General features: G+C 38.2%; 1 protein-coding gene across 1 annotated transcript in view; it reads right to left on the bottom strand.

Moving 5' to 3' along the window:
• Positions 1-9,141: 9,141 nt before the first annotated feature.
• The window catches only part of LOC114056567 (ADAMTS-like protein 1), a 116,425-nt gene continuing 104,207 nt past the window's right edge, over positions 9,142-21,359 (bottom strand). Inside the window, exons 14-15 of the mRNA XM_027881865.1 lie at positions 13,829-14,130; positions 9,142-9,275 (exon numbers count right to left, since the gene is read on the bottom strand). Coding sequence (XP_027737666.1) covers positions 9,142-9,275; positions 13,829-14,130 — 436 coding nt within the window. The remainder of the gene's footprint in view (positions 9,276-13,828; positions 14,131-21,359) is intronic.

Genomic DNA, 21,359 nt, shown 5'->3' with positions numbered 1-21,359 from the left:
CCCCTCTGCTCTGGTCTGGTGAGAACCCACCTGGAGTGCTGCATCCAGCTCTGGGTCCCCAGCACAGGAATGACATTGACCTGTTGGAGCGAGTCCAGAGGAAGCCACCAAGCTTATTAGAGGGAGAGAGCACCTCTGCTATGAGGAAAGGCTGAGAGAACTAGAATTGTTCTACCTGGAAAATAGAAGGCTTCAGGGTAACCTAACTGCAGCTCTTTAGTATCTGAAGGGAGCCAACAAGAAACACAGAGAGTGACTTTTTACCAGGACATGTAGCGGCAGGACCAGAGGGAATGGTTTCAAACTGAAGGAAGGTAGGTTTAGATTAGATATTAGGAAGATATTCTTTACAGTGAGGGTGGTGAGGCACTGGAACAGGCTGCCCAGAGAAATTGTGGATGCCCCATCCCTGGAAGTGTTCAAGGCCAGGTTGGATGTGGCTCTGAGCAGCCTGGTCTAGTGAAAGGTATCCTGCCCATGGCAGGGGAGTTGGAGCTAGATGATTTTTTGAAGGTCTCTTCCAAGCCATTCTGCAATTCTATTTCATTTTTACTTTCTCCTTTGAGATACTGAAATTGTGATCAAGAATTTATTTAATAGCTCACTCACTCTTATGCAATAAAGGTATTTGCTTTCACATTGACATTCAAAAATTCAAACATCACAGACTGCAAAGGCTCTAAACTCATGTTATACCTGCAAAAACCCAAAACAACCATGTTAAAATATTCAGATTCATGGAAGTATCAACTGATTCTGATTCACTGGAAAGAAAAATTACATTCAAAGTGATGGTATCAGAAAAGTCACTATGTGTATAGTCAAACTTTTATTAAAACACCTCATATCTCCACCCTAACAAAGGTTTGTGAAGTATCCACAGACTACAGAATACCAATTTAATACACTTCCCTAAATTTTCTTGAATGAGAACCTGGCTTCTTAGATCTTAGAGAAAGTAATGACTTTAGACAACACAGTTTGTTTTGTCATGGGAAGGGAAATGAACTTGTTTGATGTATCCAAACATCTTTGTTCAGATCGGGAACCAGAACCATGTAAGTACTACAATTTAACAAACTTCCATCCAATACAGTTATAACAATACAAGTCTGTGGATCCACTGGGTGGTAATTAGATACATAGCTGTTCACCTGTGTGAGTGGTTCAGGTCTCTCCTAAGGCTGTGAATGATGACCTACTAACAACTGGTTACAATACAGAATAGATCAGCTTAGTCACAGTTCTAAGGGGTAATTGTCTCTACTCCACCAGTGAGACCTTCAGCATTTAACAGTGTTAGCAGTGGGCCCAGAGGAATGAAGATCACATAACTGAAGATGGAAATTTTCATGGACACAAATAGGTCTTGCTGTGCTTCTGCAGATGTGACACACCTACTTGGCAGATACAGAATTCTTTGTTTAATGAGTCAGACTCCTTTAATAGGTATTTTATTCACTCCAAATTGGATGGAAATGAGGGCATCTTCTCCATTTAGTTCATGCGTGGATTTTTCTGATGAGTAACTATATTATAGAGTATAATGGTGCTGTTCACCCCTTTTTAAAGGAAGTGAAGACGCATAATAAATTCAACCATTTATAAGATCCTGTAGCTTATTTCATATGTTGATGCTGTAGTGAAAAAGGTAATCCTGTTCATTATGATACAAAACATTTGACTTCATATTTGTCACCAGAGGAAAGATATGTGTTGCTGTTGGGAAAGCTTGCTTGAGGGAATGAAATCCTGCTGTTGAGGCAGTAAATTAATAGTCAACAAAATTGAGAATAAATTTACAGAAAAAAATAAGGAGTAGAAGCTAACATATGAAATGCTGAAATGAGAGCATATTTCTCTAAAATACTGAAAAATTTCAACTGACAGTGAATCTTAAGTTCTGTTTTGCACTAGCATTTGTAAAGAGAAGGGTGGAAAGAAGTGGACTGTGTTAACATGACAAAACTCAGAAAATTAATTGTGCCAGGAAAAAAAGGAGATAAATTGTTCTCTGCAGAGGGACTCCATAAGTTCCCAGTCTTAGTTCAAGCTAATACTAATCACAAACCAAGCTATAAGAAAACTGTGGTAGGGCACGGTGAGATTGCTTCAACACAAGGGTGTACTTACTTGGGGAAAGCTGTGACCTGGACATCTGTGTAGAGGAAAATAATCTAAGTATACAGTATTCTGAATAAGAAGAGTGATCTACCACTCTTTGAAGTAAGAAGGAAATATGGTATAAGTTACTAAAATACTAATTTGCAATTGCACCTTAATATTTTATGAACATAGTCACTGTGGAATGTTACCCAAAATGAAGGAGAATGTTTATTAATGACATCATATCTAATGGAGGAATCATCACATTACTTAAAAAAGCAACATGGGTAGTGAAGACCTCTGAAATTTTAAACTAGAAGAGCTGGAGGCAGGCTGTGATGGAGACTCCAGAGCTACTCCTGTGATCCTTGCAAATTACTTTGCTTCACATTTCAATGTGACACACATGGCTGAAAAGCATCTCCTTGGTGATTTCACTGTAATTGCCACTGAGTAAGGGATACTGAGGAGCATGCAGCTAACAACTCCACCACAGGCAACACATCCAGTGAGAAAGGGGAAGGGTGGGCTGTCAGACACATCTTGGACACTCTCTTAATAACTGAAAAGGGTACAAAGCAGAAGATTATGTTACAGGAAAGGGGAGAGAAGATAAATGTTTTTAGGCCACAGACTAATATGTTTTAAGGCCAAGGTAGTATCAGAGTAGTGGAGGGTAGGCATCCAGGTAATGCAGATACATCACAACACAGCTGCCTAGGGAGGGCAGCCTGTTTAGATGTCTTTGTATAGGCCTGTCTTTAGCACATTAAACCTAGGCAATAAATGAGATTATGATTCGGTGACTCCTGTTTAAGCTGTTTCTCAACCAAAAGTCTTCAAATAAGGGTGAATCTGCCCTGTCTGGCAGCATATTTTTTCTAATGTCTGATTCTGCAACCTATTCCATCACTGGTTCAAGCCGTGACCTGTGATACCAGGAGGCTCTGTGGGCTACACCTTAGGAGGCTCTCAAATGCACTTCAGTTAAAAATAGACTTAAATGAATCCAACTTAAAAAAATACGTAAGTGGTTTGTAAGACTCTGGAAAAAAAAAAAAAAAAAGCAAACTGCAAGACAACAAGAACTGGCATCCCCTGCCAGTAAGGCTATACTGCAGTATCTGTTGACATGCAAATCTTTTAACCTTTTTTCTGAATTAGATAGAGATGCTCTAATATTTCATTCCATCAATTCAAAACACATCTGTATTAACACCCTTCCAATAGAGGTCACCTTTAATGAATTAGAGAAAGCTCTGGTCCTCCCACACAGATTGAATTAATTTCAGACTGTTAACGGAAACACGTTTTACACTAAGTCTGACCTATGACCAGCTTAATGCCTCATGTCTCCAAATGCATAGAAAAACACGTTGATATTTTTCTCTATAGTTTCACTTTACTTGGGAAGCGAAATAGAGCAAAACAGATGGACAATACTGCATTCACCAAACAAATATTAAAATAGTAACAGGTGATTTATCACACAAACACAAAACAAGCAGACACAGAAGAAATAAAAGAGAAGGAAGAGAAAAAGAAGACACTGTGTAATGAGTTAGAGACCAGACTAACTCCGGCTATCTTTAATCTTTGGTGAGATATCAGAACTGCTTAGATGGTTTTCTGTCATCTCTGGCTAACAGTAGAGGCTTGAAAGAGTAAAGGGAGAATGTAGGGGTGAAATTGTGTGCTATTCCTAGAACCATCTGCTTTTCCTACTTTTTTTCCCTCCTCATTCTGTGGCATTCTGGTTCTTTGTTGTATAGGAATAAAAGTTCAGTTCTGAAAATATTCAAGAACAAAGTTGTAGAAATTGCCTGGAGGAATTTCCTCCACTTTCAGCCATCTGGCTTTCATTGTTTTGCTTATCTCTCTACTACTCCATACATGTTTACCAAATCTTTTCAACACACATTGACCAAGCAATTGAGCAGTTATAATGAATGACACAGTTACAACACTCTCTTTCAGCCCTTTGGTAGAGTTTGCTGGTTCACCACGAGGTGCTCATCCTGTTGCTGTTATAAACAAGAGCAATCATATGTGATTAGATGATGACTGTCTCTGTAATTTGGATTGTGGAGGCTGAGGAAAAGACACATTTTGGCTGGGAGTCACTTTGTTGTTGAAAACAGCAAAGTCAATGTTGAAACAGGGTTCTTCCAATTGTTTGGGGTTTTTTTAATATTTTTTGAGTAATTTAGAATACAAACATAGCAATTAGCAAAACTGAGTGATTTTCCCTTTTGGTTTTTTTTTGTGTTTGTTTTTTTTTTTTTTTTTTTTTTTTTTTTTTTTTTTTTTTTTTTTTTTTTTTTTTTTTTTTTTTTTTTTTTTTTTTTTTTTTTTTTTGCTTAGAGAAGAAACTTCTAGACATTGAACAGCTATTGCGAGTTTACTTCTGAGAAGACTGTGCTCTGCTCAAGTACTGCTATGTAATTCTGGAAATGATGGAGCTTGATTTACACAAACTAAGTATCTGAATGACTGAATTAAAATGCTTATGGTCTTCAGTCCTCTCTCTCCTGTAGAAAGCAGTTTGGGTCTCCCAGTACATCAAAACAAGCTGTATCCTTTTTATAGAAGAATTAAACAAAAACATACCAAGTAAATGAAAATGAGTTTTAGTCTGTACCTATTGTGTTGAAAGTCAGTTATCAGCTCCCAGTTTAGTAATCAGCTCTGTAGTGCCCTATTTCTTAGTTCAGTGCAAATCGGGAAATTTTGTTATACTGTTTTCCAGAAGAAGAGGGACTGGACTCTTTTTCTGCTATTGTTCTTGAAGCAATAAGCAAAAAACTCTCAACAAAATCTGAAACCACAGATGACTCAGTTGATATTTCAATATGGATGAAATCTTCCAATTTTTGTGTACAACTCTTCCTGATTCTTATTCTGTCCTCTGTAAAAATTTTAAGCATAAGATTTTGCTGACTCCATACACCTGTAAATATCTAAAGACAGATTTCTTTGGTTTAGCTTTTCTATCTCTCTTCCATGTATCCAGAATAGTAATATGCTAAGATATTAAGCCAGAATTTCAATGGAAATTATAAAGTGCTCTTGGCTGCTGTGCAAGCACCATCACTTTTCAGTGTTTTCATAAATCTGAACTACTGCCATTATATTTCAGCTTTTACCATATTTTGATCCAAGAGAGATCAAAGCAATTAGGAAATGAAAAGGATGATGATACCACAGGCTAGTTTCAAGATAAAGTACTAAGTGAATATATATAATGGCCAGTCTCTTCGCGAACGAAGAACCGGGGAAGGTCTTTCCACCTTCCAGCCTGCGCACTGGATTTTTTTTAGGTGAGACACAGTGTGCGCGGAACTGAGCCCACCCTTTAATCCTGAGGTTCATCTGCCGGGGCCAAGCACGCTTGGACGGTGGCAGCGAGGTCCTCAGGACGTAGATGGATTGCCTTACAGGGCTAGCGAGCTCCATCTGCCCGGGGAGTGTCCTAACCGGGAATCGAACCCAGATCTCAGCGTTGACAACGCTGTGGTTTAGCCACTGCACCACCAGGGACACTCACTAAGTGAATAATGAAGTCTTCTAGTTTATCCCCACTTATTCTCAGTAGGGAGCAAAATGAACAGCAACAGTGCAGATCCCTTTAGTATCATTCTTTTAAGGGGTTCAAAAAATTATGAAACAAAACCAGGATGAAGTTACTCTTTGCTGACTACTTCTACAGTATTTGTCTTGGGGAGCATGCCTTCTGATGCCTCCAGAAAGGCTGCTGAGATTCTCTGGTTCGATGCTTATGTTTATCTATATTAAAACATATTTGTTTATCTATATTACAACAATTTTTTATTAATTATTTATTATTCTATATTAAAACAATTGTTTATGGCTTCCATGACAAATTTTTTGAGAGGCTACAGAAAATATCACATGTAACCAAAAATGTCTGTAGCAGAAGGAACATTAAGCTTTGAAGTTCTAATATTTAAATGTTCTCTCTCTTAAGCTAAACAAGATCTTGGACTGTATTAAATTCTAGACATAAGCATTAAATTCTAAGCATGCTGGGCTGTTTAGGTTCAAGAAACATCACTGGAATAATAGTTCTAAATATATCAGATGGAATTTTTGTTCTCTTAAACAAGAATTCTCAGCTTTTTCTTCATGCTGTGGAGAACAGTTCCTTGTCTACCAAGACATTCATCACCATCTCAGTTGCCTTTTCCTGAGACTGCCTTCTCTACCCACAACAACTGTATGCTCCAACAGTCACTTACAGATCAAGAACATTCTAAGAAAGTAGGGGGTTTTATATTTTTAGTTTCTGCTTATGCGCTTCAGCAGCTGGAAAACAGAGAGAAGAGCCAATACTATGAGACTATCCAGCTCTCTCTCTAAGTCATCAACAAGAGCTCTGGAAAGTGCAAATGGTTCACAGATTTTGGAAACTCCTATAAAGAGACCTAAGTTCACAGCCACACTGTATTACAATTTTTAGTAGAAATGCCTTCATCAGCATTCATAAGGACAGGATTTTAATCTAAATTTCCATCAGACACCTGGACCAAGATTTCTTGAACTAGAAAGCTCTAAGGCCTTTTTTTTTTTGTAAGTATTAAGGCTGCATTAATTAATGACTATGAAGAAAAATTCTGTATACACTCATACTATTGATTTACCAAGGTCATGGGGTTGATCCCTGTATGGGCCAATCACATAAGAGTTTAATTTGATGATCCTTGTGGGTCTCTTCCAACTCAGAATATTCTGCGAAACCTATATAATATACCATTGTATTTAATACAGCATCATTAGCAGCCATAGCACTTCATAAGCTTGCACAAAAAAAGCGATTTATCCTGTCACAGCACGCCTGGGAGACACATAAACTTGTCTTCTTTCCTTTCCTTGTATTAGCCACACTGCCTGCAAGGCCTCCTTGCAAGAAGTTTCAGCCTCCTTGCTCTTACCAGAGGAGCCATTTTGCAGAATACATGCTGTTGTTAATCCTGTGCCACTTAAATCTCTGCAGACAGGTGATTTCCTCTAGACTGAGGGGGCTTGAGGAGTTGTTTATACAGGGAAGGGAGTCATTTCCCCTTTTCTCAATTGCAGCCCTAGGGATGGTTCTTAGTGAACCTTAGACTGAGGTTCTCAGTCTTCCCTGTCTGCATCAATCCCCTTTCACCTCTGCTTCACAGGCTGATTCTCACCTATGATCATCTTATAATCCATGGAGTGAAACACATGCCCAGGGTTGCTTTAAATTAGCTCCACTCTGGTAGCAAGACTACCACAGTGCTGTGAATTATCACACAGACTAATTCAAGAAGTATTCAAAAAATTACTCAGATTCTTTTTATAAGTAATTCACATAAATACTGGCCTACATGAGTGTGTTTCATTTTTTATTAACCATTAAGTATTTATTTTCCATGTCAGAATCCTTGGCTGATCAATCTTCTATCACACACTCTCAGCTCCAGTGATGCTGCTACCTATCCATTATCACAAGAGTTCCACCTACAAAGTTATTTTAAAATATTTATATAATATTTGTGTATTATTTCCAGCAATAAAGACAATTTAACAAAGTCAGTGTTGCAATATCCTCATAAGCAATTCCTGTAATGCTTCAGTGAAAAGCATCAGCATTCTTGGCTCTGCTTGTCACAGACTCAAAATCCTGATCATACAACCAAACTTACTTCTGACTTTGTTCTTCTTTTGTGCTGGATATATTTGGTGTCATCTTTGATTTTTAATGTTAACCTTTTTTTGCCTACCAAAAATCCAAAAACTATTATTCAAAATGACATACCTCTGTGTAGCCTGCTGTCTAATAAAGCACATATATACTTGTCGATATACACTCCAAACAATATCTACCACCTGGACAGCTGAGTGTTTTAAATAGTCCAAAATTATAAACAAATGTATTTGGTTTAATACTGAAAGAGTGTAAATACACCTGTGTACAGCTGGGAAAAAGACAACAGGTATACAGTACATCTTGAAGACTTGACAGGCCCCATTTAAACAAACCTCAAGAACCTCATGACAGCTATTTTCTATTGTAGAGGCTATAAATTTGAATCTCTGCAAACAAATATCTGGTGTTTTCATGGTCATAACTGTGGAAGCTGCCTGAGGCTAGGGAGGAACAGGTTCTGCAAAATCTATTCTGAGAGAGGAAGTTGGAAAAGCCTCCTTAAACTTGACAAAACTCTGCGTATTAGGCCAATCTACAAATTCTCTGCTTGAAGAACCTAAACAGGCAAGCAGTCTGAAGTTTCCCCTTTGGTCTTACCGCTGCTTTGTACTTCCTGGTCAATATGACTGTAAGTACTCTGCAGTCTAAGAAAGAGCATACCTGAGGCACTGTGTGCCTCCAGACTGAAAGACCATAGAGTGTGGGGGCACAACTTAGAATTCTTCTTTTTCGTGCTGCTAATGTTATTTAAAAGGCTCTGGGCAACATACTAGACTATACAATCACTCACACATGCGTATTTATTTTGCTTTTGCCATGGATCCCTCAAAATCCATTAAGTGATGTCCAGACCAAAGAATCCTGGTCCTTGGATCATCACCTGTGATGTGACTGTCATCACCTGTGATCTGAAAAGTGACTGAATGTGATTGAATTCAACATTTGCTCTATTTCTTGGGATGGTGGTTTGGTTTTGTCAACAGTGATGTGGCTGCGTAGATCTGCTACGTCATGCAAGCAGCAGAGTTTTATTCACTCACATCACCTCTACTCACTTCATGTCAGTGAAGAGAAGTCCCAGGGCAGCAACACAGGTCTGCTGAGCCCAGACAGCTGAGTCTGTGGTGCTGCACCCTGGGGAGCCATCTCAGGCTCTTGTCTGCATGTTTTACTTCCATACTTCAGGAGTCATTTCAGTAAAGCCCAGATCTAAGCACTCCTGTCCCCAGAGGTCTCAGACTCATGAGTAACTTAAAGATCAGCTTCTCAATTTCATCAGTGATTGCAAATCTCTTAAGTCTGGAAAAAAAACTTGTGCCTGGTGATACCACATAGGAACCCTACCTTGGGGGACACGGGTCCACACTACAGGCTTTCAGTAGCTGTGGAGGACGGCGGCTGGTTACACACAGTGTTTCATTGGCAGTCTCCCTGGTTTGTTTGTTCAGACAGGTCACTACAGCCTCCTGGACACCTGCACACAACAAAGCATGGTCAAGGACAACTCTCCACACCTGTAGGGACAGCTGAGGACAGAGGTGGGTCCAACAGGGCCAGCAGGGCTGCAGTGTGTGAGGAAACTCATCCTCACACCCAACACTGGCAGCTCTGGGGCTGCAGCCCCAACTGTAGACTTGTTACTGCTTTCAGTGTCTCTGAAAGGTTTCTCAATTGCAGTGAAAAGTCCATGGGTTCATTCACCACTTACCTTCTCTGGACAGAAAATTGTCTGGTGCTCTCCAGTGACTCATTCTTTCCCTAAGAGTGCAGTGAGGCACTTTATTTGCCAGTACAAGCAAGCTAACATGTGAAGATGGCTTGGCTTCACTATGCTATGTTTTCAGTAACAGTATGATCACTTTAAGTGCAAAAGTAAAGTAAAACATGGTCAGACAATTCAGCTGTTCTCAGTTATTCATCCACGGATCTGCACCTAAACCTAAAGACACAAATGTGCAGGATGTATCTGAGAGCTAGGAAAGAAAAAAGGTAGCTTTTGGGATTAAGAGAGAAACTCGAATATTTGGTGATTACATTTTAACTCAGGAATTCCTTGGTAATTCCAAATTCCTTATGTACTCTTTGACATACTAGTTATTCTGTTTCACTTTTCCAGTGAGTAGGAATATTACAGGGTTTTTTTTTTAATAACAAGGCTGGAAAGCTAGAAAATCAGGGATTGCAACATTACATGCCATAGGGAAGAGGTCTTAGTGAGAAAGGATCTACTTCCCCAGGGGAAAGTGGGATCAGGGGGTGTGTGTGGGGAGTGTCAAACCCAGAAGGGTTAAAACAAAGTGAAGGTATGCTTTTTATATTCATTCCTGCTTCCTGAGCTAGGAAAATATTAGCTGAATTCTTAACAATTACATTATCTTTTCAAACCCGAGAATTAGTTTTCCAAAACATCTCACAATTTTTTTAAGACACACAAAAAAAGAGTGCTGTAAGAGCTTGAACAGCTCCAAGAACAGTGTCACAGGGCTACCTTTTGCTGTTTCTAATGCCAGCACACATGTCAATAGGCAAACAATGATATCATATTTTTCAAGAGAACCAAAGTGCTGCAGCTGATCATAGTTCCTATGGTCCTGAAATTTTGGATGGATTCACTCCCTTTAATCTCAGTACAGGCTGAGGTCCACAGAAAAGTGGCATGTTAACCACTTTTTTTGGCTCCTGTGTATGTAAATCTATTCAGCTCACGTCTCTGACACAAGGCTAGGCAATGTCTTCCCTGCATCTGAGGTACTAAAGAAAAGAAAGAAATTTAGTACTTTGGACATGGACATCAACATCAAAATAACCAAAGTCCCTGTAGTCAACTAGTACTGTTGTGGGTTTCCTTCCTTACAAGGTTACCCCATATTTTCAAGCCCTTTTGCTATTCCAGTCATCACCCAAGAGACTTGAGGAAAATTGTAAAAATGATAGCCTATTAAAAGAACACAGCAAAAGGTAGTGATTTATCTGTAGGGAAAGAAATAAATGAAATTTATATTTATATTTATATATATTTATATATATAAATATATATATATTTATATATATAAATATATATATTTATATATATAAAATATATATTTATATATATATTATATATATATTATATTTATATATATATTATATATATATTTATATATATAAATATATATATATATAAATATATATATATTTATATATATGAAAACCCATTATATATATATAATATATATATATTATATATATATAATGAACCCTGTCATGTTCATTATCTTTCCAGCTCAGTAATTTTTCTGTGTGTTATAACATCGTGCAAACAGAGGCATATGGATTCTCCAGAATGAACTGGTCCTGGCTGTAAGAACAGAAGTGATTCTCTACCTGATGGGAAATGACACCATGTCCAAATTACTGGTCTCTACTTTGCATGGAATATTTGCGCAGACCTGACAGCAAGACTAACTAATTTGATGAAACCAGGAGACAAGGACTGCTGATCCAGAGGTATGTAAACCATGAAAGTGCTTTTCTAATTTTTGTGGAAAGAAACCACTGACTTCTGACACATGCCAGTAACATTATTCTGTTTGCTAAGTATACAGCTCACTCACCTTCTATATTTTATTCTCACACCAAAACCTTGTAAACTGAGTGTAGTTCCACAGCTTTAATTTCTCCTCCTTGAAGCACATCACTAATGAGGTCTTGATAAATTATTATCAATTACCTTAACAATTTTCCATTGTCTGTTTCAATGCTGACTGCTGAAAAGTGACTGAATGTGACTGAATTCAACATTTTCTCTATTTCTTAGGCTGATGGTTTTGTTTCATGGCTAAATTCATGTAGCCAAACTGTAATACTACTGCTCTTCACTTTGCAGTATTCAACCAGCCCTAAACCTCCCAGTAAGTTCATTCCCCATGCTTATATCTGTCATTTAAGTCATCTCTGATTGTAATTCCAGTAATTTTTGTCTATACTACAAGCATTCTACCCTGCTCTTTAAAATTTCCTTTTACCTTTCAAAGGTACTGGTAGGACCAGTAAACTTGCCTGACAGTCACAGGTGTGAAAGAAAAAGGTTCTTGTGTGATTGTGATGACTAGACTATGTATTGACAGCTTTTGCCTCTAACAGCTTGTGCCAGGAACTGGGGGGGGGGCGGGGGAGGGGGGGAAGTCTCGCTTACTCCAGTAGCAAAAAAATCACTTTCTTCAGTTTCCTCTTGAATCTCACACTCAGCTGACATCAGTATGTCTCAGCACATTGATAATGACTGTCCCTCTATTCAGAGTAATACCTTCTATTCAGGTAATATAGCAAATGGTTATAAGCTTAAAATCAGGGATGACTCATCAAACATTGAGAGAATATAAAAACCTTAGATTATATTTTAGAAGTTACAAAGTATTATCTCCACAGAGATAATTAAAAAGGTATATGAACTTCAGGAAGTTTATTTGCTAAGTAACCAAATTTGAAACATTATTTACTGCATAATATTATCAGAACAAAAAGCCGTCTCTTTAAAAGTGTTTTCCCTGAAAAAAAGAAATCAGTCCTCAACAGGAAATCACAGTATAAAAATATGTAATCTAGGCAGTTTCCTTTTCAAAATATCATCAAATGAGAATTTCTATGTCTATATCTACCAGAACAGAATAATTGTTACATGATATTTGATGACAGCTCTAGGAAATGAAGCCACTAACAGCAGACTAAATGACTAACTCATTCCCTCGATTTGCTGCTTCTAGGAGGTGAAAGGTTACTTCTGCACCTATGCTGTTTTTTTCTTTTGGACTCCAAATGCAATAAAACTAATTTGACCAGTTTTGCGCCTATGGCTACAAAAATACCTGACTTAGCATCTGTTAATCTGAAAAGTTTGGAGTTGATGTCAGACAGAGAGAAATCTTGGCTGAAAAATTTTGCTGACAATTGAAAGAGAATGAATTTATAAAGAAAAACGTCTCAAATCAGTGTCTGTGAATTACATTTGAAAAATACACACTGAATCTCCATATTCAAGGAAATTCCTTCATGTAAAAAAGGTATGTCTAGGAGCTATTCAGGTTTGGATAGTCATGGTAAAAATATGAAAAATTGCTACTCCTCACTAGTAATTTCAATATATAACATATAATTCTGTAAAATCAGTGGTCATCTCCACTTAGTATACATGTTTTTTTGTGTAAGAAACAAAGCAAAAGTGTCAACGGTCTGACAGCTCTCTGTGAACTGCTGTAAACACTGACTACCAAGCAAGTATATTCTGTATTTATCTATAGTAATCCTTTTTTAAATAGCCCAAAACTTGAAACGTAAAAGACAGCAGATGAAAAAATTTAGGTTAAATTTAAAAAAATACTGGAGTGAACATATTTCTCAGAATGAGAGAGAGAAAATCATGGGGAAAAAAAGGATATCAGAGAAGTGTGTGTTAATACAGTCTATAACATCTGGAACCTAAGACCTTGATTAACTTTGAGAAACTCCAAGTGTCAAACCTGCTAGTTTCAGAAAATCATACCATCAGTGCCTTTTTGCCATGTTTTCTTTTGCCCTGTGATTTGAACTGATATCACTTAGTAATAGGTGTTAGGGAACAGGAGGACAATTTGTTTCCACGTTTGTACTTGCACAGAAGAACTCAAGAGATAAAAAATAACAATTATATGTGATTGCTAGACTGTATCACCAGACCTCTTTAACATTCAGGTTTTTTGGCTGAGTGCCTTTTGAGAGATGAGCTGATAAAGGAAACAGAAACATGTGACATATTGATCATTCTTGGTGACAGTCTGAGCATGGGGCCCAAAAGTCCTGGCCTAAAATATGTTGTGCGTATGGGTTTTTTCACAGTTTTTATCCATGCATTTTCAAATACGGTTGAACCTGATGATCCTAAAGTATTTTTTCGAACCTTGCTGGTTCTATCATTTAAAGTAGCCATAGCAAAGCACCACGTCTGTGGGTATTAATTGCAAAGTACACATGAAGAGGAAATGCGAATCCAGCATAGAAACATTTTGCACCTACCTCCTCCACAGGACTCTGAACACTCCGTAAAGCCTTCGTATTCCCAGTCATAGGGCTCATCAAACTCCTGCAAGCTGCCATACAGAAACTCAGTCCCCTCTGGGGTGTATTCGGTTGCCTCCCCACTGCAGGGACCACTGTAACAGGCTCTCTGAGACACAGGTTTGGGACCTTCACATTCATCGATGGGCAAGTCAGCCACAGATTGGGAGAAAGAGAGGAGCACTTGACATTTCACAAGCCGCACCTGGATCCCTACTTCACAGGTGACACTACAGGTGGACCAAGCCTCAGGAACAAACCTGTGAGAGGAAGAGAGCAAGGTATGTCCACGTACAGCCAGAGAACCAAATGCAGTGTAGTCTTGTCCAGCTGAAATTTTGTTTAATGAGAAACATGCTTCACTGCATCATCAGGATACTATAAAATACACACAGAAGCTATGACATGCTGTTGACAACTCAGTGGCAGGTCTCCTTATGTCCAAGGAAGACAAACCCTTTGAGCACCTGCCTTGATCCTAAAATATCTCAGTGCAAGGCATCCAGCAATCTCTCAAGGTGCATCATGATCCAACTAGCTACCTTTTGCAACCCAGATTACCTTGGCTGTTATCACAATTTTTTCACTAGAAAGTACTGAACAGACTGCTGTTGTGTAAGGCAATTGCAGTATTACATGGAAAATAATTTCAACTACTGTTCCTGTATCACAGTAACTGTTTTGAAGTCTTAATTTGAACCTAGTAAGAGGTAAAGAATTCATAATTTCTTTAGATGTTTTTTGTTTGTTTGTTTGCCTGTTTTATTTCCCTAGGACACTTAATTTTCCTCACACTCCACACCTATTGAGGATTTCTTTGGCTGTTGCACTTGTCTCACTGATTAGCAACCCTTACACACTCCAAAGTTTTGCTTCTGAAAGTCTCTATATACTTTAGTATAATCACCTTGCAGCTGTCATTACAATAAACAAATTCCATTTTTTGTTGTTTTCTTCAATAATGGAATAATTTCTTAATTTTTCTGCGTTGTCACTGCTTTTTCAATGCTAGTGCTGAAAACTGGCCTAGCATTTTATGCAAAGTTACACCAAACATGAGATTCACATTCAACTCTGTATCACATTGTTACTACCTTGCTGCAGTAATGTAACACACTGTGCCACGTTGAACTCCGCTGATTCCTAAATCTATCTGGAAAAAGTAGTTTCTGGGCACTCCACAACCTGCATTAGTTATTCTTAGATACTTCTGTTAGTGGTATTAGAGCACTACAGTAATGAATACAGGGTAATTCAGATGGCTTTATTTGACTGTCTTGCCTTCTGCATTGGTCATTCTTCCAAACTTCCTGACACGGGCAAATTCTAAGACAGTGGTTGTAGTTACACTTCAAGGGCTAGAAGAGAAGAGCGAATAGCTGAATCTGTGTCGTGGTTTTGCCCAGCCTGCCAGCCCCTGGGGCTGAGAATGGTTTTGTCCAGGTGGATTTCCAGACAAGAAGCCATTTAAAACTCTCAGTAACACCTTTGCTAATCACCAGAGAAGGTGGGTTACGCAGTTGAAATTAAGAATGGCAGCCATGTAGGAGAGGTAACAGTGGGCCCCAAGGTGGGCCAAGGTGCCTTTCTCCCCTGCCGAGGGGCAGGTATAGCACTGAAGCTCCCCTTCTCTCTTGTAAGAGAGTTGAGGAAAAAAAACTTTAGAAGACTGACTACTTGGACGAAAAACCGCTGCAAAGGAATTCCAGCAAAGAGATAATGGAGTGTCCAAGGTTGAAGCTGGCAGTTGCAGGAGAAAGAAGAAAGTTCGAAGGAAGAGGGACTGTCTCTTCCCTCCCTTCAGCAGGGAAAAGACTGAAAAATAAATCCCTACTACCTGTAGAAGTTTTTTTGGGGTGAGGAGACCCCATGTTGCTCATGGAGGAGCCTACACTAGAGTAAGTTGCATGAGGAAGCCAAGACTTCATGAAAAGGACTGAAATAAGGTAGAGTGCTATTGAAGATTTATGACCCTGAGAGGGATGAGAACCTTACGCTGGAGCAAAGAATGGCTCGGGTAGGGATGTTGGGATCTGTGCGTGGGATCCGTGCTGTTGTTGAAGATTTGTAACCTTGAGAAAGAAACTTATGCCGGAACAGAGAACGGCTCGGGTAAGATGTGGGGATCCAAGTGAGGGATCCATGTTAGGCCCATGCCAAGAGTTCTATCAAGGACTGTTCTCCCATGGGAAGGGACCTCCATAGGGAAACAGGGGTGGACTCATAAGCCATTATCCCCTGTAACCCCGTGGAAGAAGATCCATGGTAGGTAAGTGTCCCCTTGCAAGACCATGGAAGAAAAACCTTCAGGGCCTAGGTAACCCCCCAGCCTCTGGTCTTAGCCCAGAACGGGGGTAGGCCCAGCCCTGGAGGCCAATGCAGAGCAAGGGAGAATGAAAAAGAGTTCCAGCTGCGACGAGAGTGCTGCAGAGTTATTGAGGAGACCTGGAGCTCCAAGAATGGAGAGTGAGACTGCTTTTCCTCCTTAGACTGATATAAAGGGGGGAGAAGTATTTCTGTAAATACACAGTACTTTTACTTAAGTAAAATTATTATAGATGTAGTTCTTTAGTAGTTTTTATTTCGCTAGTAATAAGTGTTCATATTATTTTCCCAAATCAAGTCTCTTTTGTCTGCATAAACCTTCTCTTAACTAATAGTAATTGTGTGTGGGGGGGTAAAAGCAAACTGACCCAGAGCAAAACCATGAAGAAGTTAAAAAAAAAAATCCTAAAACTAAAAAGGTACTTTATGCTTTCCCAGCACACATAACCAGGATCCCTGACTGGAACAGCATAATCTTCTTGAGCGGAGTGTGTTTAACTCTTTACCCACTTTTTATGTGTCTTTGTTAGAAACCTGACATTCACTGCTACAACTATATACAGGAAGCAATAGAAAGGAAAGAAATATATTGTAGATATTATTGTAACTTAAAACTATTTATCATGCTGCTACAAAGACTGTAATATTTTTTTTCACAAGCCTTTGAGAAACTAATGATGCAAAGTGATTCAATTTTCCTTCTCCTGAGACATTTTCAATCTTGTTTCAAAGATGAAACAAGAAAGGATTTTGAAAGGATTATACTGTTTAACAGTATAAGTGGGCTACTCATCTTGTTTTCTCTAAGACTGTGTAACTGCTCTAATACTATTTTGATGTGGAAAATCTCCTGTCAGAGATTAAATGGCTCATGTCAGTCACCATGAGAGATATTTTGACTAGGTAAAGTACATAGCTTCTCAACCTGACCAACTAAGAGGCAGAAATCCTAATCAGGATACAAAAAAAAAAAAAAAAAAAAAAAAAAAAAAAAAAAAAAAAAAAAAAAAAAAAAAAAAAAAAAAAAAAAAAAAAAAAAAAAAAAAAAAGGCCCTGGTCTTCTTCAGAGTCTTCATCAGAAGCTGTCTTCCTTACATTTTTGAACACTGTGAACTGTTGTTTAACTTTGCTTTGTTGAAGACCTGCTGTATTCCAAACCAAGAGGGAGGATATTTTGCAATGTATTAAAATTACTCATTTAGAGAAACAGAGATACTTCAAATATTCAGAATATTTAGACATGATGCATATCACATATACAAACACAGAAACAGAAAGGAGAGGACACAAAAGGAAAGTAGGAACATTTTTAAAAGTAGTCTGGATCCTTGTCAAAATGAGACTTGACAAAGAAATGTCACACATTGTATTATTTCACCTTAGTCAGCAACTCATAATGAAAACACTGGAACATCTTCAGGAAATACTTTACTCAGCTATCTAGTCCCAATTTCTACATTTCAAGCGATAGCTTTGGAAATGTAATTTAATTCTAATATAACTGTTGGCCGTTAAAGAGAGAATTGTTAAAATTAAGAGAGTTAAAAGCAGAAAAAAAGAGGGGAACTTCAAGAAAAACCTGCAAAAAAACCCCAAAACAAAAAACAACAAAAAAACCAACTCCATATAGTACTTGTTGTTAGAAATGGAACATTTATGTAATGCAAATGAATAATACAAATATCCAATATTTCTGAATTTTCCATCATCCTAAAACCAGGAAATTACAAAGACTTTCAAATATCTTTGTGCTGTCGTTAATGATAAACGTTGCCAAATGGGGAGCACAAACCACAAAAAGTATATGAATAAGAAGGGGACAGTTCCATGAATTTAAAGTTATTTGTTCCACATATAGCTCATCATCCACTGCATAGCACTGTGCATTTCTGTTTGCTAACCCCTCCTTGGAAAATGGAAGTAGTGGAACAAATTTAATGAGAAGTAGGTTTTTAGAAAATGGGAAATGATGGAGGTGCTCCATTTGTCATTACATTAAAAATTAAATCCCACTGTTATAATCACCCCTATAATAATATCCCTAGTAAATTAGACAAAAGCAATAACTCGTTCTAGTAATGTGACAGTAGTAGTTAGTTGTCAGGCAGAACCCAACTGTGTTAACAGCTGTACAAACAAAAAAAGGTGCCTCTTTCCTTAGAGATCATATTGAGTATTTCGTACCTCTTACCATGCATTATAGTGTTGCCATTGCATCAAAGATAATCTTCTTTTATTACTCAGAGCAGACATGGCAATATGCTTCTCCCACAAGGGAAAAATACAGAAGCAAGTGTGTTCTGAGGCTCTGATGAATATTTTAAAGAGGAATCTGTTGGTCCTGTTTTAGAGACATCAGTGCGAGGTAGAGAAGTGAAAGCTGGAAGAAGGGAAAATCATGACCTTGCTTGGTTATGACTGACTGGCCCAGGTGTCATGAACACCTTTTTCAGATAGCAGTGTGTTTAGTGTTAAAAAAACCTCCTTATATTAATAATAGGAATTCATTTTTCCGTATTTATTTAAAAATCCAGATTTTGTAGACTAAAATGTGCTATGCAGTGATCATTTATACACAGAATCAGCAAAAGTAATATCAACATTTAAGCTGAGAACAGCAATGAAAATGGCAGTACATAGTCTCAAGATATTTTTTCATTCAAATTCTGGGCATAGCTAAGGACTGGTGTATATTCCTCTCAATACAGCAACATATCTTCCAGCAATGTGTGTTATGAAGGAAAAGAAGTGTCTACAGACTGATGTGGTTTGACCTGTGGTGGAAAATAGCTTATTTTTTTCACTGCTACATAATTACATGTTGCCATAATTTTTATTGTTTAATGATTTTTTGCTCAGCTTTTTTTTAACCTTTTTTTTTTTTTTTTTTTTTTTTTTTTTTTTTTTTTTTTTTTTTTTTTTTTTTTTTTTTTTTTTTTTTTTTTTTTTTTTTTTTTTTTTTTTTTTTTTTTTTTTTTTTTTTTTTTTTTTTTTTTTTTTTAATCTATCTTTGGGTAAATCCATGGCTTAGGTAAAGTCTGAGGTTTTGAGAGATGCCCAAACCAGTAAGACTGAGTGTTCCAGTGCACAGACACTCATCTATTAAGTTATCTAAAATCAGATAATAATGGTGAAATAAAATGTTCAGTGTCTTCTTCAAAGGCTTCAGAACTTTCTGTGACAGAACCAGGAACTGAGGTCAGACTTCCAGAGTCCTTATCTTGAGCTGAAGTGCAAACCTGTCCTTTTCCTCCAGGAGAGGCCACCTTTCCACAGATTTTAAGGTCTGTATAACAGCACAGGATGCTCTCACACAGGAATGGATAGCTGCTGAGCAGTGAAATGGAGGTCATGACCATTTATCAACAAAATCTCAGGGCTCCATCTGTAAGAGTAATAGCACTTGAGCCAACTACATAGGTCCAATTCCAACCAGGTGACTACCTTCTGTCCCTCTACAGTTTCTCGTAAGCTCAGTTTGAATATGATCTTTTCCTTCAGGTCTGTGTCTAATTATTCTGTGCTGTTGGTGCCCTTCATCCACTCTGCCTTTCTGCTTAGGGAAGGTAACTGCTTCTGTCCTGTATATTTATTACATAAAAATCCTAATTAGTTGTGACTGTATCTGTGGGTCCTTGAATGAATAGACAGAGAGGCTGCTGCATTGCTGATCTTCCCTTTGACTGACCATATACATAGCTTAGTGTTTTGCCATTAGATCTTAATATGAAGAAGTTTTCCTAAACTTTCTTCTTCCTCTTCGCTGCGTGACTCTGAAGTGGACAAGCCTAGCAGTTGTTAAACCTTTATGTTCTCACTACCATTTTTTTGGTAATCCAACAATCATATCATGCTTTATTTTTAAAATAAAGCCTTAGTAAGAGGTTTTGAACTTATTACCTGTGAATCAGGTACAAGGATCATGATGGAAACTGTTCAACAAGGAAAATCAAGATAAAATAGCTTATGTGTCTTTGGAAACATAAATACCTACTGGAAAGCCAAAAAGAGGTATTTCTGTCCCTGCCACACTGCCCTCTCTGTCCATATCTAGTTCCCTGAGGGCTTTTTCACCCCCACAGATGCACGCCAGGAATTTCTCTTTTTTTTCACTGAACTGGCCCCATCACTATGATGGTGACATCTGGCATCCAGATATTACTGTTTACCCTCTACCCTGTCCTCCCCCCACCTCCTTTTTTTTTACGGCCAGCACAAGGGTTATTTATGACAGTAAGTTAAAAGCTGGATATGGTGTTAATATATAAAAGCATTTTTCAAATGCTAGAGGCAGAAATCTTTAAAGAAACCCTCCACCACTGATCCAAGGCTGCTGAATGGTTGCTTCAGAGATGGACAGCAACAGGAGGAAACATGCACAACAACACAGGACAGCAAGGCCTTCTCACCTTAAACCTTTGTCATGATGTAGATTACAACACTTTCCTACCAACATAGGGTATTCCATAGTAGTTCTGTCAGCAATTAATATTTAATTGATTCTATCTAGGGGTTCAGGAGGCCAGACAACACAAACATAACTACTCCCTCTAGCCCTCAAGTGGCTGAACTGATTGTGATTCTCTGGGCAGCAGAACCAATGAAGCACTATTTAACATAGATTTATATTTGAAGGCTGAGTACCCAAATGGATTCTCTGCTATCTGTTAAGGACCATAACTCCTTTAAAACTCCTTTCTTTCTAGCAGGGAATTGTAGGGCATCAGTTTTCTACTCAGTCATTTAGTTCAGTGACACATATAGAAAATAGTACCACCAAATTTCCTGGATAGTATCAACCAAGTTTGAAAAAGGAGTAAAATTCTCTGTGATAACTTTATACCTCCATCAAAATCAGTTAACAGGAATAAATTCAGATATTACTGAGAGAAGAGGAAGGCAACTGACAGACAGACATGTACAGACAAAATTCAAGTGTAAGACTTGCTTGCTTTAGAAATTCCTAAAGATATAAATGTATGTATGTATGGCCAGTCTCTTCGCGAACGAAGAACCGGGGAAGGTCTTTCCACCTTCCAGCCTGCGCATTGGATTTTTTAGGTGAGACACAGTGTGCGCGGAACTGAGCCCACCCTTTAATCCTGAGGTTCATCTGCCGGGGCCAAGCACGCTTGGACGGTGGCAGCGAGGTCCTCAGGACGTA

Source organism: Empidonax traillii, unplaced genomic scaffold (genome assembly GCF_003031625.1).
Source record: "Empidonax traillii isolate 1590-97213 ecotype Southwest subspecies unplaced genomic scaffold, ASM303162v1 scaffold97:size1219025, whole genome shotgun sequence".
Taxonomy (NCBI): Eukaryota; Metazoa; Chordata; class Aves; order Passeriformes; family Tyrannidae; genus Empidonax; species Empidonax traillii.
Note: the sequence above shows the minus strand (reverse complement) of the source record. Positions and strands in the feature narration are given on the sequence as shown.